General features: G+C 48.3%; 1 protein-coding gene across 2 annotated transcripts in view; it reads left to right on the plus strand.

Moving 5' to 3' along the window:
* The window catches only part of L3MBTL1 (L3MBTL histone methyl-lysine binding protein 1), a 408694-nt gene that overhangs the window by 127744 nt on the left and 262211 nt on the right, over positions 1 to 18739 (plus strand). For both annotated transcript variants that reach the window (XM_086932247.1, XM_086932248.1), the window contains exons 3-4: positions 8771 to 8994; positions 9120 to 9258. In XM_086932247.1, coding sequence (XP_086788373.1) covers positions 8771 to 8994; positions 9120 to 9258 — 363 coding nt within the window. The remainder of the gene's footprint in view (positions 1 to 8770; positions 8995 to 9119; positions 9259 to 18739) is intronic.

The following is an 18739-nucleotide window of genomic DNA, read 5'->3' on the forward strand; positions in this document are numbered from 1 at the left end:
AGCATCATTACACTCTTTAAGACTACTCTTTTGTAATATGGTAACGTGGCTTGTCTCTGTGAAATGTATTGTTTTATGCATTCTGTAATGTGCCTCTTGTCATCGGTAAATAACTCTGGAGGATCAGTGATCTTCTAGATTCTGATGTAGTGCGATGCATTCTGCATTGTATTTATTTTCTATTGTCATCAAGTAGCGCTATTGGAAACAGCAAGGTGCTTCTTTGTGATTTTGTGAGTTTTTTCAACCTGCCGTAGTGTGACACTTTGTTTTCATGATTGTCTTGCCACATTGTCAGTGACGTTATTAAGCTCTTTCAAATGTTCTCTTGTGCCAAGGAAAGCTGTGACTGATATCGTCAAGGGATTCTCTTGTGTTATGGATTGTAGTTTTGACTTTGAAGCGGTCTAGCTGATTGTGTGGCAATATCATTAAGCTTGGTTAGGTTGATCCCTTGAGTGACCTGTCATTGACCTCAAAGTTCATGAGGTCATGAAATAACATTAAAAGCTTTTTAATATGTTGCTTGTTATTGTGTTGCGCTAATGATCACAGTTTGGCTTGAATTTTTAATCGTGCTGCATTGCCTTAAATTATTATTAAGGGGTCGATTACGATGTTGTTCAGACAGGCTCCGAATGGCATTCAATTCTGTCGAATATGATTCGGAAGCCTTGTTTCCGACTAACTCTGACACATTTCCGGACGACCGATTATGATGTCCGGAAATTGTTTGGGCAGTCCGTATCGGTTCCAAAAGGCATTCGGACAGCCCAAGCATTTCCGAGCCTTTCCGAGCCGAATCGTACAGCTCTATGGACATGGTTTCCGAACGAGCGAGTACGATGACCGATTCGGACAGCTGTTCCGATCTGGTCTACCTGACACAAAACTGCTGTTGGAATCTGTCGTTGGGGGCCCATAACCCTTATAGACCTTCACCAGGGGCTCTCCGAATCGGGCCCATGGGGTACCCATGTTTCCCCCCTTTCCTTGCATGCTCTTTGTGGCAGGCACCATGGGGTGCTTGCCACAGGGCGCAAGGTTTTCCCCAACCACCCATTTTTTCAATGGGGGACTGTGTTCCGCCAAGGTGTGCTACAACACCTGAATACAGTGGAGCGGGTATGTGGGTGATGAATGTAAAAAATAGTCAGTGAGTTAAAAATTGTCCTGGTATAACTTTTACCAAATATATTTTATTCTGAAGCTACTGGACAATATTAAAAACAGTGACGATACAATAAAGGCTTTAATCAGACCTAGTGTATCTTTGGTATGTGCTGGGTCTACATGTTTCAAACCATATGGGATTGCCGGTTTTTCATCAGGACCAAAAATGATGTAAAGGAATTGGGTGGTCAGGGTACACTAACACCCTGCCATACCTGCAACCCTTTCAGACCCAAAAATAGCGATTTGCTAAGTGGGTAAAAAATAGTAACCCAGAAGTGGTTACATACAAAGGAACAAACCTGTAAAAGAAAGAACATTATCACTTATAAAGGTTAATTACGTGCCTGTAACGTAGTGGAGTGACGTAGTCCGTTCTGTCTGTGACTCATTCCACATTCAGTGATGCGAATAAACCATGGTGCGGTGTGTCAGCATAGTTTCTTATATTTATAACCAAATGATACTTGGTAGGGCACACCTATCAATATGGGTGTGAGTGAGCACGCATGCGTAGTTCTATATTTTAAACCACTTCTGTCACAACTTTTTATAGTGCGTGCCTCAGTCATAATTCTATCCTTTTTGTGTCAAGAATTACCGACGTGAAGAAATGCCAACTTGATCCAAAACCACAAATAACATATAACAAAACACCACAATACACACATATTTTTTGAAAAGAAAAACACTTACTCCTCAATGGAGGAAGGTTTGCCTCACGGGGATATGAGGGGAAATACAGAGTTCAAAACGTATTCTGCATGAGAAAGATAAAGGGACATGAATAGTGATTCAAAAAAAGGGGGGGGTCTCCAGTATCGTTTTTAACCTCCTCGGTAGTTAGTTTTAAAATGGGGGTTGGAATCCGAGGTATTTCGGTCAGGGCGGATTCTACTTACAGTTTCTCCGTTCCGAATGGGCCGATAACCTACTTTCCCTCCGTGCACCCGCACTGGAGGAAGAATCGGCGTCTGTTGATAAAGGGAGCCGCCATTGTGAGCGGGGAGGGCGTGGCCGGTACAGCAGCGCGCGATGACGTCACGTGCGTGCGTGATCGTCATACGCGCGTCTGATTGCCATAGCGACAGCTCAAAACAAACTCCGTGATCGGAGACAACAGGGAGCCTCCGTGATCGGGGACAGATTATATTAAAATAAAAAGGCAGCGTAATGCTTGAACTTAGTGAGGGGAAAAAAGGGGCACAGTTTTGACATATTCGAGTAAGGAAGTTAAAGTACTGAGTAATTCGCTAGGTGGAGTCTTAACCTAGCCCACAGTATATTCTGGTCAAAAGTGATGATTTTATTTTGTATATCCTGGCAAGTTACTGAGCATGCACTGAGCAGGCAGCCATAGGGGATATTAGACACAATGCGCTGCTCACTGCCGGGTGGAAAAGAACTCTATAAGGAAGTTCGTTAGCCCAGGTTTGAATTTTTTATTCAGAACTCTATGTCCGGAGTCTGAATTGACCCTTGCTAAACAAATTTTTAGACTGAATTAACCCTTGCTAAGGATCAAGAAGGGGGGCTCAATTAGTACCTTCCGCAGACAGGTGGCACAGGATTATAGTTTGGCAGATGGCATAGGGTTACAGTGTGGCAGTTGGCACAGGGTTACAGCAAAATGAGATATTAGAGACCAGGTGTCTATGAGAGGACAGAGGCCCAGGGGATATTATCATTAAGGCCATTTTTGTTGGTAGATAGCCTGTATACCCATCTCTGTTCTTTCTCATACAAGCGTTTTTGTATGTTTGGTCCTGGGGATATCTGCTCAATGACGGTCCAAAACATGTCATTCGTAGTATGACCTTTCTCAAGAAAATGGTCCGTCAAGCGAGTCGCATTTTTCTTGCAGCGTATAGTGCTGCGGTGCTCGCAGATTCTCTGCTTTACCTTCCGGGTTGTCATCCCAATGTATCTTTTTTTGCAAGTGCACTCAATGAGATAAACTACATTTTCACTGTTGCAGTTGGTATGTGCAACTTGCCTCCAGACTTTACCAGCCTCTAGGTCAAGGGACTTTGTATTCTTTGTTAAGTGGCATACGCTGCAATCTCCGCAACGAAAATGTCCAGTTACATCCGGAAGGCCCCATGCTCTGGTGATTGAGGGGGTGTTTGGAGCCAGTTTTACTTTAGGTCTGGTGTTGACAAGGGTGTCTTTCAGGCTCATAGACTTCTTGAAAGAAAAAAGTGGTTTTTCCCAATGCAAATTGCCAGTGTTAATAATGTTCCAATGTTTTTTTATACTTTTGGTTACTTGGTTGGATACCGAGTTGAATGTGGTCACACATGTCAGCGGTATTTCTGTGTCAACTCTTGTCTTTTCTTCCAGGAGTACTTCCCTGGGCTGGTTCCTGGCCCTCTTCTGGCATTTGTTTATTATTTTCTTAGGATACCCCCGGTTATCCAGTTTTTCAGAAAGATCATTCGCTTGTTCTTTGTAGTCAGACAGTTGACTACAATTCCTGCGGAGTCTCAAAAATTGTCCGTAGGGTAGGTTTTCCCTGAGTGGTCGAGGGTGGAAACTCTCAAACCTCAAAAGATTGTTTTTCGCCGTTGGTTTGTAATGGGTTCTAGTTTCCAGATGATTGCCTACCTTGTTGATTACTACGTCAAGGAAAACAATTTCTCTTTTGTCATAGTTACTCGTGAATTTAAGGTTCCTGTCGCAGGTGTTTATCCAAGCGATGAATTGTTCCAAGAGCTCAGTTGGTCCTTGCCAAATAGCAAGGACGTCATCAATGTACCGCCTCCAAAAGGTCAGATGTTCGCGGTATGGATTCACAGCGTTCAAAATAAACTTGCTCTCGAAATCATATACATACATACCAGCTATGCTGGGAGCAAAAACACTGCCCATTGAGGTCCCCCCGGTTTGTAAGAAAAGTGTTCCTTCAAACTCGAAATAATTGCGTTTGAGGGCCAGCTTTGCGCATTCCAGAATGAAGGCCTTGGGAGTACGAAATGGCCAGTCTGCATTCTCCAAGGTAATCCCCAGTACGTGAATAGTATCGTCTTGGGGTATGCTTGTGTATAAGCTTTCGATGTCAAAGCTCAATAACACAGTTTCCTCATCAACTTCCACATTCTGGAGTAGGTTCAGTAGACTTTTCGTGTCCTGTAAATAGGTGGTTGACTTCTGTACAATTGTTTTTAGAAAAAAATCACAGAATCTAGAGAGAGGCTCTAATAAGGAGCCGATGCCAGAGACTATTGGGCGTCCTGGAGGGGGAAGTCTGCCCTTATGCATCTTTGGTAAGATGTAAAAGTAAGGGGTCTTCCCTTCGGTGGTACACAGATAGTCTGCTTCCTGTTTAGATATTGCGCCATTGGATTCAGCTATCTCAATCAGTTGACATATTTCAGCTTTCAGATCGCTTGTTGGATCTGTGCTCAAAACTTGATAGTGATTTCTGTCACTCAGGAGTCGGACACATTCTTCTCGATAGGTGGTAGTGTCCATGATTACTAACCCACCGCCCTTGTCGGCAGGTTTTATGATTATTGTTTCACAGGCACGTAGTTCCTTTAGTGCCACTCTTTCTGCGTTGCTGAGGTTCTGAAAATGGGTTGGTATTTCCATCTTTTCAACGTCATTGTAGACGGCTTGTTCAAAAGTCATTATTTCCACTGGTGTTGTGTGTGGAGGTGGCATAAAAGTTGATTTTAATCTTAACCCACTCTCGTTCTCAACTTCGCACTCTTTTGGTTGACCCTGTTTCTCAAAAAAGGCTTTAAGCCTTAGTTTTCTGAAAAAACTGGCCAGCTCACAATGTAACTGGAATTTGTCAAGTCGTGCCGTAGGGACATAGCCAAGTCCTTTATTGAGAACATTTTCTTCAATGCCTGTTAGTGGTCTTGATGACAGGTTCGTGACTAGGGTTTCGCACTGCTTGTGCCTGCCTTGCTCTTTGTTCGGTTGCTCACTGGGTCGTCTTCCTCCCAGTGTACCTGATTCGGTTGTCTGTTTTTTCCCCTTCCTCTTCTGCCCCTGTGAAAAAAAGGAGGGCGAAATTGGAAAGGGGGAGGCTGGAAATGTGGTTGGAAAGGGGGTTGCCAACCATACATCTGGAAATTTGCCGTCTGGTTGAAAGGGTCCTGAAACATTGGGGGCTGGTAACCGGGCCAAAAGTTTCCTTGGCCTCTTTTCCCTCCTCTACCCCTTTGCCTATTAGTGCTGGTGTTAGATCCGTTGCTGCTACCTGATGAGACACTGGATGTGTCAGAGTCAGATGGGAGTTTCTCAGCTGGTTTGAAATCGGGATCTGAGTAGGGGTATGTCTTGACAAAGGAGAATCTTTTCAAGTCCTTTTGAAATTTCGTAGCTTTTTGCTGGGTCAGGTTGTCTTTGTATTCAGTTATTTCTTTATTAATTTCGTCCAGCCTTCTTTTATATCCAGTTATGGTGGCCTTTATATGTGCCTCTGTCTTTTGGATGTCAATTTGAATGGCTTCTGATAGTCTCAGGGCTGTTTTCAGTATTAAGACAATCCAATCATGCGTGCAGTGCCAGGCTATTAGTGCCCAGTCTTTTCGAAACTCTGCATCATTTAGAAAAATCCGTGGGGCATTAGTAACCAAAAGACCCTTGGGTGCCATGTTGTTGGTGACATATTCTTTTAGAATGGTGCCATGCAATATTGTTCTTATGCGTTCCCTTTTCATTTCCGTTAGTTTCTCCCAGTCGCCTGTTTGTGATATCGTCTGGGAAATGCTTGCATCCGCAAAGCCAGAGATCTCCCCGAAGATAGCATCTATCTCCTCTGTGGAGTATGTGAGACCTTGGTTTTCTCCCATGGTTGAGAAAAAAATGTGACGTATGTGTAGGTGAGATGTCAAAAGGACGGGTTAAGGATCAAAGGAGGACATATACTCTCGCAGCTGTGCGCTGCCAAGATATATATTTAACAAGGTGAGAGAGTTAAGGGATTATATCCACTGCTGTGGATGGAAGGGTACTCCCAGTCCCCTAGGTAAGTAGCTATACAACAATATGAAGGAGTACCACCAAAAATAAGGCTGAAACAGCCAGTATTGGTGGGATGAGACACTAGTGTAAAAGAAGAAGTCCTCCTTTGTTTTTAAGGAACCCCTCACTCACCGACCTGGTCGGTGACATGCTTCATCATCGGGGCCACCTCGACAGCCGAGTGCCGCCAAGGTGTGCTACAACACCTGAATACAGTGGAGCGGGTATGTGGGTGATGAATGTAAAAAATAGTCAGTGAGTTAAAAATTGTCCTGGTATAACTTTTACCAAATATATTTTATTCTGAAGCTACTGGACAATATTAAAAACAGTGATGATACAATAAAGGCTTTAATCAGACCTAGTGTATCTTTGGTATGTGCTGGGTCTACATGTTTCAAACCATATGGGATTGCCGGTTTTTCATCAGGACCAAAAATGATGTAAAGGAATTGGGTGGTCAGGGTACACTAACACCCTGCCATACCTGCAACCCTTTCAGACCCAAAAATCGCTATTTTTGGGTCTGAAAGGGTTGCAGGTATGGCAGGGTGTTAGTGTACCCTGACCACCCAATTCCTTTACATCATTTTTGGTCCTGATGAAAAACCGGCAATCCCATATGGTTTGAAACATGTAGACCCAGCACATACCAAAGATACACTAGGTCTGATTAAAGCCTTTATTGTATCATCACTGTTTTTAATATTGTCCAGTAGCTTCAGAATAAAATATATTTGGTAAAAGTTATACCAGGACAATTTTTAACTCACTGACTATTTTTTACATTCATCACCCACATACCCGCTCCACTGTATTCAGGTGTTGTAGCACACCTTGGCGGCACTCGGCTGTCGAGGTGGCCCCGATGATGAAGCATGTCACCGACCAGGTCGGTGAGTGAGGGGTTCCTTAAAAACAAAGGAGGACTTCTTCTTTTACACTAGTGTCTCATCCCACCAATACTGGCTGTTTCAGCCTTATTTTTGGTGGTACTCCTTCATATTGTTGTATAGCTACTTACCTAGGGGACTGGGAGTACCCTTCCATCCACAGCAGTGGATATAATCCCTTAACTCTCTCACCTTGTTAAATATATGGACTGTGTTCTTGTTCAGAACACAGGCTCCTATTGAAGTCAATGGGCGTCCAACCGGACACACCGTAATTGTTCGGTTGGAATCCACGGACCCGAGTCGTTCGGAAGGCATTCTGAAGCCGATTAGGTTGGACTGTTTTCCGGACGACATTGTAATCGGCCCCTAACTATTATATTTGGTTGAGATATCTGCTTGTGTTTCAGAGTTATTCCAATTACCCTGGTATAGTATTCTATTAGGCTTTAGAGATTTGTGTCGATGAGTTGATTCTATACTCATCTCTTTTCCTTTTTCTGACTTTCTTGAAACTTGTAAAGCTAGCAGCTGGGACCAAAACCTACCTTTGCTCTTTAAAACGAAAGCTAAGAGAGGAGGCATGTTGTGGATTTTTCTGTTCAAGCTTTTCTGCTGTTTGCCATTTTTCATGGCTAGAAAGGTCTACAAGAGTCATCTTTCAGTGACAGATTAAAAACAAACGATTATGCTTCTTTGGCCTCACACTGTTCATTCCAGCTCATTCTTGTTCTTGACCACTGGGTGCTCTCTGGAGACCTATTTTCAATGGATGATATACCCTTTTGGGGATCTTGGATGTCTGTACCATTTAGAAGGGCACTGTCCACATTTCGTTCCTTACCATTATCCATGCCTGTGTGGTCAGCCCATTGCATTTAACTTTAAAATATCTCATGTAGGATCTGACTGCATGCTCAAAAAATACGTTTTGTCATATTAAATGCCTCTTTTACTTCTGACTCACTTCTCAAGTCTCTGATAGTAATGAGGGGCAAAAGTACTAAAAATGAAAAGACAAATAATCACCCTCTTTGGTCTTAACGGAAAGATCATAGACTTTCTAAAGCTCAGACCTTTAGCTTCTAGGTGGATGGATAATCAACCATTTCTCCTCCATCACTTTCCTATTAGTATAAAGGATAGATGCCTTCTGCGCTTAGGTGGGGCTAGCAAGGCAGCTATGTCTCTCACCTAGTTGAAGATTCTTTGCTTGAGAAACCTGATTTAGTCAGTGGTGCCCACTACTTAGGACCTCCCCCTGAAACTATTCAGCCTCCAGTGACCCATCAACGCCCTTGTTTGAGAATGGACTCATTTAAAGGCCCTAGCAGATCATTAATCTCACATAATGTTTCTTTCTCTATACCCACCCTGGAAATTAAGCCTCGTTTTTTGGATTGATCAAGCATTGTGAAGTTTAATGCAGCCCATCCATAGATTACTTCATTTTATTCATGAACAATTTAATTCTCTCTCATGTTATATGTTGATGCACTTGATTTCACGGTCACATTTTTTGGGTTGCACAACCAATGTTATAGCTGAGTTATGCATTGCCTCATGTTTTACGTATTTGATAATGCCTCCTAAAATAAATCAAGCAATTTAACAGTATTGCTTTTGCTGAAGGATTGCACATTCAAATGTAGACTAGACTGTATTAATACTATATATCATTTCCGAGATTTATGCCAGATCTCTTCTGTCTCCCCCTCTTTCAGCTAACACCAGTGCCATAAATGTACCAAGCAGCACTTCAGAAAGTCAGTGCGTTTCTCGAGATCCCAATCTAAGTACCGGAAGAGAGAAACTAGAGTGGGGTAATGGAAGTGAACCCTTGACAGCTACTGTGATCCCACAAATTAGTGGAATTCAATCCATCAACTCTCACCGAGTGTTGGGGAGAAAGGACCAATTTGCCACTCTGTCTGGTAACAATTTACAGGTAAATGACTAGCGTACATCCAACATTTGTAGCTTATTTTGCAATAGTTACATTTGAGACATTTTTATGCCATGAATTGTATTCCCATGACATTATTTACTTTTCATTTAAAATACTGGTTTCAGATGAATGACCATGGGAGCCTGGAATTTTCCAGTACTGAGAAGACAGAGTCTGCTGAGCCACCAAATGAGGCACAGTCACTGAGAGGCACACAGTCTGAGAAGCTGTTGTATACCAAAGAAGGTTCTATTTTGACCCAAGGTAAGAAAGATCAGAGGTATACATAGCTTGTGTGTTAGGGATATTGTGATATGGTATGTGCGCGTAGACACAGAGGTGTATTTTTTTTTTTAATATGGAGACCTCATTCTAGGAGCAGAGGTAAGAGTAGTCAGAAAATATAGTAAACATCATATTTGAACTAATAGCTCTTGAGGGTGCTTTTTTCACTCATCATGTCACAATGTTGAACTTTATAACGGATGGCACTTGCTCTCCTGTCTTTCGGTTCTAACTCTCCGATACATTGGTGATCATTAGAATGGGAGAACTGGCAATTTACAGTGCCGTGTGCTCCTAGCCATCCTGACCATCCTCTACAATCCTACTACACTGACAGACGGCCACTGACCAGCTTTTGTTCTGCTCTTTTGTCGCAGCTGGACTCCTGGTGCCCTCCCTCGGGCCTTGCGACCTGGCTGCATGCATCGAAGTGAGTGGTACAGACACATGAGAGGGCAGGCATCCTATTTATCCTCCCTTACACCCATCAGGCTTAGGCCTTGGGTGGTGCTGCGGGGCCGGCCGCCCCTGGAATCAAAATGGTACTCCGCTGCTGTGTGCTCCAGAGGACGCCTTGGCCCCAAACCTGACATAAAAATGAGCGTGATGGAAAGGGCTGCAGGCCGCAGATGGGGGTCCTGTGGGTCACAATCCTTTAACTATGCCGTGCCAAGTGGGTGACCCGCTACCACCCTGACATCTGGTCCTCCTGGGGCCAGGGTCCTGCTGCTGCTGGAGCCATCAAACTTCCCCGGGGAGGTGGAGAGGGGACCTGGTTTGACATTGCTGGACTTGCCTGACTGGGCGACCATGCAAATGTTGGCCCTTGGAGCCCAGCACCACTGCTTTTACCGCTTCTACTGCTTTGGCTCGGATTCTGAGCCTGCAGGAAACTGTCATCGGCCCATCCATTGGGGGTAGCCCCACCCATCACCAGCTAACCCCCCCCTGATAACAGCAGATGTCACCTGAGTGAGTTGAATCAGATGGGGCCAAGCCTTATAAAACCACCTCACCTTCCTGTCACCCTGCCTTGGAATCTTCAGTGGCGGGTGCTGAGTGAGTGTTAGGGGACTGGTGACCTTAGAACTACCCTTGCCTGGTTACTGGACCCCATACCACCTGCGGACCCTTGGCTTCCTTCCCACCCTGCCAGGCAGCAGCCTCACTAGATACCCTCAGTTGCTCATGCTGCCCAGCACTCAGAAGGCAATTGGGCTGAGCGGGTCCAGCTGGACCTGACTCCCAAGACTTAGATCTCCAACTCTTATCCCCGGTTCCCCATACGCCACCAAATGGTGAAGGACAAAGGGCTAATGATGCATGCACAAACTAAGATGGACAGGTTTACCACCGCTGCAGACATGTCTGCTGAGTGGCATGGGGCTGCCTCCTCAGACTGGCATGCTGCGGAGTCCACCAACCTCAGCCATACAGACGTCCAGTGAGGAGGTGGAGTCCAAAATAGGAGGTGTCAAAGTAGACGTCTTTCTCATTCAGCATTACCTCCGGGACATGACCCAGGGACATAGCTTCGGGGGGTGCTTGGACTTTTACACCTCCCTAATAAATGTACTTTCTGGTAAAAAGTTGGGCACAGGTGCTTTCAGTCGGGTCATGTGCCTGTTGGATTTCAGCAGTAATTTTGGCATACACACAGACAAAAATATACACACTCTCTCCCTGTTTTAGTCTTTAAAATGTTGGTTAGTTTACAAAATATAATTTTTTTTCCCTCGCTTAGTGCCACTACCAACTGCATTCCTTTCCCTTTTCACTGGCCCTTAAGCCTTTCTCATGCGCCCTACTTGTCATAAAATGTATTTTAACGTTATAGGATGTTAGAAATTCTGAAGCTCACACTCCCGTATTTTACTGACTAAGCTATGCCTCTACATGACCCACAGAGTGACCACAGGCGAAGATGATATCAACTCCCTCAAGACCAAAGAGGCCAAGCTATTATCCCTCACTACCACCCCAGGAAAGTGCACGGAGGATGCAGAGAACAGATCGTGGCACAACAATCTGCAATTAGTGGGCTTTCCAGAGGGATCAAAATCCTCTTACCCCTGTGGACTTTCTAAGAGACTGGCTGCAGAACTGGCTGTCCAGAGACACTGTATTAAAAAAAAGCCTAACAACAGACATTTATAAACCTAGAGACCCAGGCCACTGCCCAGCATTGCCAATATGTGATAAACACTTCCAAAACTGGAGCTAGCCAGGTCCACCCTTAGGCCGACATCCCATGAAGAGACCCAACAGTGCTGGAGGACTTCTACGCAGCAAGTCTATGAGCTCGGGGAGATGTCTGGCAAACTCAGCTACTAGCTAGCCACCAAAGACATGGCTACCAGAATAATACAAAAAATTCTGGCCTCGGCTGCGATCCTCCGTGTGAACCCCATAACATTAGTGGCAACATTTGCTGAGTACTAGCTGGAGCTGTACGCGCATTGTCCTTGCCCCCCACCCCCGAACTTAGTTGACCTCTCCTGTCTCACTTACCACTTCTACAGCTATCACTCTGGGAGCAGACAGTCCTTGACAAGCCCCTCACAGAGGAGGAGATCCACTACGCCGTTTTTGGGATGCCCTCATTAAAAACTCCACGGCCAGATGGCTACCCGCTAGAATACTACAAAAAGTTCTAAGATATCCTCTCACCACACCTCCTCAATTTATATACAGAGGCTGGTTTAACTGGAATTGATTGCAGCCACTATTGTGGTGATCCTGAAGTCCGGCAAGCCCTCGCCTCACTGCAGCTCATATCGCTCTATCTCCCTCATCAACACCGAGATGAAGATCTTTGTGAAAACTATTGCCACTAGACTCCAACAGGTTATCTCCAGCCTGTTCCACCCAGACCATTGTAGGCTTATGCCCAATCTAGGCACACAACACTGTATACGGTGACCTTAGGTTGCACTGGAGCAAGTCAATAAGATACCTGAGTCTTGCACGCTTCGCCTTGACGTGTCAAAGGCCTTCGATTCGGTGGGCTGGGGTTTCATGAAGACAGTACTGGTCAAAATGGGCTTCAGTCCCCACATACATAGTTACATTGAATTTCGATACTCCCAACCCACGGCCTGAGTACTGATTAATGGGGTACTATCAGATTCCTTCCCTGTCGGTAGGGGGACCAACAGAGATATCCTCTGTCCTGCTAGTGAATCCGACTAAATTCCTGCTATTTTTAGTCTGTGAAGACATTGCGACACCTCACAGGCAGATTTCCATGCCTGTGAAATGACTGAGCTTCAAATACATCTCCCTTGTCCCTGAATTGACCAGCAACCTCAACATGACACCTCTCCTCATCCAAGGAGAACAGACCTACAGGACTGAGCGCACCTTCCACTCAACTGCTTGTGGTCATTTTCAAGATAATGGTTCTCCCACACTGCCTGTAAATCTTTAAAAACCTCCAATTTAGAGACTTTATCTCCATGGTCCATGCCATCCTATGGGCCAATCGTCTGCCTCACATTGCCTGAGCCAAATGCCTGCTGGCAGTATACAATGGAGGGGTGGGCGATGGCGGATCTCCAGATATACTACCGAGCCACACAACTACTGGTGATTAATGATTAGATGACTAGAGGATGGAAAGACCCAGCGTACCTGTCCGAACTCTCCTAACTAAACCTGAATAAAGCCATAGGACTGCTCTACGGAGAGCCTGGCCCTAAACACCTTCCTGATGTGACTGAGGCAGTCTTCCATACCTGGGGCCTCATTTATGAAAAGTGACGCATCGCTGCGTGGAAACAGCGATGCGTCACTTTTCACTGCGCACTCCTTGCGACACCAATGATGCGTCATATTTAATGTATGACGCATCATGTCGCAAGGACTTACAGATACGTCAGTATTTCTGACGTATCTGTAAGCGCAAAAGTGACGCATTGCTGGAGTGTGTCACAAAAGTGACGCAACTCCAGCAATGCGTCCTTTCACATGGGGAAAGCCCCATGTGAAAGGGCTTGCGTCAGTCTTACGCCTGCTGTGAGGCAGGCGCAAGATTTTGACGCAACAGCATCCTGAAAGTGACGCAGTGAAATCTCATAGATTTCACTGCGTCACTATTACGAGGCTTTTTGCGGGGGAACGCCCCCCCCTGCATACATTATACCTGACGCAGGTATAATGTGGCGCAGGGGTTTAAAAAGTGACGCATCTACCTAGATGCGTCACTTTTTAAATATGGCGCAACAAGGCGCATATTTTACGCCGCTGGTGCGTCACAAAAAGTGACGCACCGGCGGCGCAAAACTGACGCAAGGCCTCATAAATAAGGGCCCTGGTGAGCAGCCCTACAATCCATGGGATTTTACAACATACTCAACTAACTGACCCCACTGTCGCAGGGTCGAAGCCTTGCAATGTATCCAGCCTCCGAGGTTTCCAGGCATGGGCAATATAGCTAACACAACCCTAAGTGACAACTGGGAAGGGAACCATATTTAGGGGCCGATTAGGATGGCGGATGGATCGCCACCGCCATGCAGGCGGTTGCGATCCGTCCGCCATCCGTGCCCGTCCGCCACCTATTTCCCCCCGCCATATTACAATGGCGTGGGGACCGCAGCGGACAGGAAGACCGTCCGTCGCTTTTCCGCCGCGGTCGACTTGCTACCACGGCGGAAAAGGTCTAATATGGTGGCGGTGTCTATCAGACAACGCCAGCCATATTAGGATGGCCGGATGCAGATGTCATTCCGCCGCGGCAATGCCGCCACAGAAAGGCATACAGGCTTTGCTTTGGGGGCCCGTTGCGGTGAAGGGGGGTGGGGGTGCACATGGGGGGTACCTATGGTACCCCCCTGCGTTTCACAGTAGAACATGGCAGGCACCCCGCGGTGCCTGTCATGTTGTGCTGTGAAATGCACAACATGTATTTTTGACATTGCGGCGGACGGTGCTTTCAGCACCGTCGGCCGCAATGTTAAAAATGCGGGATGCACCCGCCACTGTGGCGGGTGCATCCTAATTCAGGGCACGGTACCTCCGTCCTAGTGGCGGACGGTCCCTGCCCCGACAGGATGGTGGACGGACTTTGTCCGTCCGCCATCCTAATCGACCCCTAAGTTCTTTCAGGGCCTTCAGGCACAATATGCCTTTTCCTAAACCCAATTTAATCACATTGGTGGCAAAAAGAGACATTACCCACAGACGGAAACTGGCTATTGCACCGATGATGACCCCAAGTGAAAGAAAGGGTTGAATTGGTGCGCAGCACAAGAAGCACCCATATATTAGGCACTGGGATGCCCTCACAAACATGAACGAATATGAGGAGTTGTGGTTGCCCATTATGGTCTGCGGGTCACTGCATGAATGGTATTGTCTGTAATCCTATGCAAAGTGCCATTATGGGGGGTTTGGCCAAGATGGCGGCGGTGTAGGACGTGTCCCTCTGTCCCTCCTGCGCAGCCTGGCAATTAGCTTTGTTTTCACCCTACCTGGTGCCCATCTGCGCTGCCACGGGGGCGGCTGGTGGTTCCCACATCGTGCTGGTTCTGGCGGTACCGATATTTTGGGGAAGGCCACTGGTGATCCGCCCTTCTGCTGCGCCGCGGCCTTGGCGTCCCCTGGGCCGGGCCCGCCGCGTGGAGTGCAGTACCGCGGCCTGTGAGCGGCGGAGCGGTGTGCCTTGAGCTAGCGGCGGCTAGCGTTGGCCTGCACGACCCGGTCTGGCGGCGATTGCTGGTCCTGGGTAGGCTTGGAGCCCTGCTTTGAGCGGTGGTCGGCCCCGGAGTCCTTGGCGCAGTCTGGGTGCCCCGGCGAGTGTGAGCCGGTTGGGCAGCTTTGGAGGTGGCGGTCGCTGCCAGAGGTGAGGAGCGGAGTGGCGGCTCCTTGGAGGCTGGGCGGTCGGTCTGCAAGTCAGCAGACGTGTGGAGCACCGAGTTGGAGTTTGCAGCGAGGGGCAGCGGAGAGCGGTGGGCTACGGAGACTGGTGGCAAGCGAGGCCCCCTCTCCTGCAGAGGGCCTGAGCGCGATCATTGAGGCGGGGCGGAGCGGAGGGATAGCTGCCCAGTGCCTTGGGGGTCAGTCCCTGGTTCGGTGGACGTGGTGGGGCCCGGCGCGGGGTCCTTCAGTGGAGGGCTGCGAGTGTGCTGACAGGCGAGGCCCCCCCCCTGCGCGACCGCCTGCGAGTGGAATTTGTCGGCCTTTGAGGAGTGGTGTGGAGCGGTGCAGGCCTACTTCCCCCCCTGCTGCGGCTGCGGCCTGGGAGTAGGCCTGGGACCTGGTGGCAGCGCGGGGCCCCCGACGGGTGCTGGCGGGAGCGGCCCTTGATGCGGGTGGTAGCGGTGACCCCCCCTGCTGGCCTTTATTGTGGCTGGCTGGGCCCGGTGCTAGAAGGTGACAGGCTCGGGGTACTGTGTTTCGACCCGGGGTTCAGCAGGCAAGGAGATTGCCGGACTGAGTGAGCCTTGCTGGGGCCCGTCTTCACTCCCACTGGGGGTGCCCGGACTGTAGCGCTGTGGAGTTGTTGGGAGGACTCATATCGACCCGCATTTTGGCGGGCAGTGCCTTAGGGCCTTGGTGCTAGTGTGCCCCCCTGGTGGTTGCTCCACGGCCGTTGGAGATATCACGAGCAGTCTGGGACTTACCTGCCTGGCTAAAGCAGTGCGGTAGAGCGGCGGGGCGCGTCCCGGGGAGTGGCTCGGAACAGGACGAGAGAGCAGAGGCAGGGGGGCGGTGACAGGACCTTTGACTGTTGACGGGGGCCTTTCCCTGCGGCGGCCTGTCAGTGGGCTGTGGGCCCGAAGTGACGCTATTATGGCCACCAACAGGGGCAAGAAAGACAAGGCACCTAAGGACCCACTGCTGAAGCTGGGGAGTTGAGTCTCCTCGCTGTCGGTCGCCCTGACTGCACAAACGGAGGATGTGGAGGCACCGGCAAACAAGGCCTTCATGCTGGAGCTTTTCGCCGCCATAAAGGAGGACATCCTGGAGGTTCGCTCTCAACTCTCCTCTGATATGCGCAAAATGAGGCAGGATGTCGATACTATTGGGGAGAGGGTGGCGACCCTAGAGGAGCATGATGTGGGCACAGCCGACGAGCTCCATCAGCTCCAGCAAGATGTTATTCGGCTGACGGAACAGAACTTGGACCTGCAGGCACACACTGAGGATCTGGAAAACCGCTCACGGAGGAACAACATCAGGATCCGAGCGGTCCCCTGGAAGGGAGAGGGAAGAGCCTCCGGGATTACGTGACGGCGTTGTTCCAACATATCCCGGACGAGGGGGATGACCTCGATCTTCAGCTGGACAGGGTACACAGAGTTGGATTGCCGAGAAATTCCAAGGCCCCGCCGCCGGACATCCTAGTCTGTGTTCATGACTTTCACATTAAGGAACAGATCCTATGCAAGGCACGGGCCCTTGCCTCAGTCCAGTTTCGTGGGCATCAGCCTGCCCTTTTTCAAGACCTGGCAGCCTCCACACTCATCAAGCGCTGCAGCTTTAAGCCAATCACCATGTATCTGCGGGAGCAAGGCATCCCCTATAGGGAGAAAGGCTGCAAGAGAGTGGGTCACCTCTTTGACCTCGACGGTCTAATCTCGTTTCCCTCGCTCCGCCGGGACCACTTTTCCCTCTCCGAATCTGATGCCTTCCCTTATTCACACGGTACAAAAGGGGGTGGTAATGGACGGAGCATCTGAACCAATCAAACACTCACACCCAGTCAAAAGATCTGGGTTTAATCCATCACCGTTCTTTAGCCCACTCTGCCACCCCAGTTCAGACATGGCTATATGCAAATCAGTCTGACCCTGTGCCTCATGGTAACAGTCCAGCCCGAACTGCCAAGCCATGCCTTCTCTGGACCGGAAACAAGCTTCAGAGGACCGGTTTCTGGCATTCCAGCCGTCTTCAGCCCGGCTTGCTTGAATCCAGTGGCAAAGTGAGCAAGGGACTCACGTCTGAGCATACCCTGCCACACTCATGGCGGCCAAACGCGGTACAAAAGGGGGTGGTAATGGACGGAGCATCTGAACCAATCAAGCACTCACACCCAGTCAAAAGATCTGGGTTTAATCCATCACCGTTCTTTAGCCCACTCTGCCACCCCAGTTCAGACATGGCTATATGCAAATCAGTCTGACCCTGTGCCTCATGGGAACAGTCCAGCCCGAACTGCCAAGCCATGCCTTCCCTGGACCGGAAACAAGCTTCATGGCTTGGTAGTTCGGTCTGGACTGTTCCCATGAGGCACAGGGTCAAGGCTGATTTGCATATAGCCATGTCTGAACTGGGGTGGTGTGGTGAGCAAAAAACAATGGATTTAGGCCCAGATCTCTGTAATGGGGAGAATGTGTGACATTGTTCTGCATTCTGTCCATCAACTGTTGTTTTTGCAATTGTCACTCCGAGTGGGACGGGTATGCTCAGACGTGAGTCCCGTGCTCTCCACGCCACTGGAGTCAAGCTATCCTGGCTGAAGACAGCTGATAGCCAGAAACCGGTCCTAGGATGCTTGATTCCGGTCCAGGGAAGACATGACTTGGCAGTTCGGGCTGGACTGTTCCCATGAGGCACAGGGTCAAGGCTGATTTGCATATAGCCAGTGTCTGACCTAGGGTGGTGTGGAGTGCAAAAAAAAACGATAGATTTAGGCCCAGATCTTTGTACTGGGGTGAATGTAAGACATTGTTCTGCATTCTGTCCATCAACTGTGTTTTTTGCAATTTTCACCCCGAGAGGGCTGGGTATGCTCAGACGTGAGTCCCAGGCTCTCCACATCACTGGAGTCAAGCTACCCAGGCTGAAGAAGGCTGATACCCAGAAACCGGTCCTTGGATGCTTGATTCCGGTCTAGGGAAGACATGGCTTAGTAGTTCGGGCTGGACTGTTCCCATGAGGCACAGGGTCATGGCTGATTTGCATATAGCTAGTGACTGACCTAGGGTGGTGTGGAGTGCAAAAAAACGATGGATTTAGGCCCAGATCTTTGTACCGGGGTGAATGTAAGACATTGTTCTGCATTCTGTCCATCAACTGTGTTTTTTTCAATTTTCACCCCGAGTGGGCTGGGTATGCTCAGACGTTAGTCCCAGGCTCTCCACATCACTGGAGTCAAGCTATCCAGGCTGAAGAAGGCTGATAGCCAGAAACCGGTCCTTGGATGCTTGATTCCGGTCTAGGAAAGACATGGCTTGGTAGTTCGGGCTGGACTGTTCCCATGAGGCACAGGGTCAAGGCTGATTTGCATATAGCCAGTGTCTGACCTAGGGTGGTGTGGAGTGCAAAAAAACGATGGATTTAGGCCCAGATCTTTGTACTGGGGTGAATGTAAGACATTGTTCTGCATTCTGTCCATCAACTGTGTTTTTTGCAATTCCCTTATTCACAGGTGGCGCATTGGGTCACTCAACCCCATAACATCGAAGCTATGTCCCACCCACTGACAGCCCTAGAACGCTGGGTGGTCTGCAAA

The sequence above is a fragment of the Lissotriton vulgaris genome, chromosome 7, assembly GCF_964263255.1.
Source record: "Lissotriton vulgaris chromosome 7, aLisVul1.2, whole genome shotgun sequence".
NCBI lineage: Eukaryota > Metazoa > Chordata > Amphibia > Caudata > Salamandridae > Lissotriton > Lissotriton vulgaris.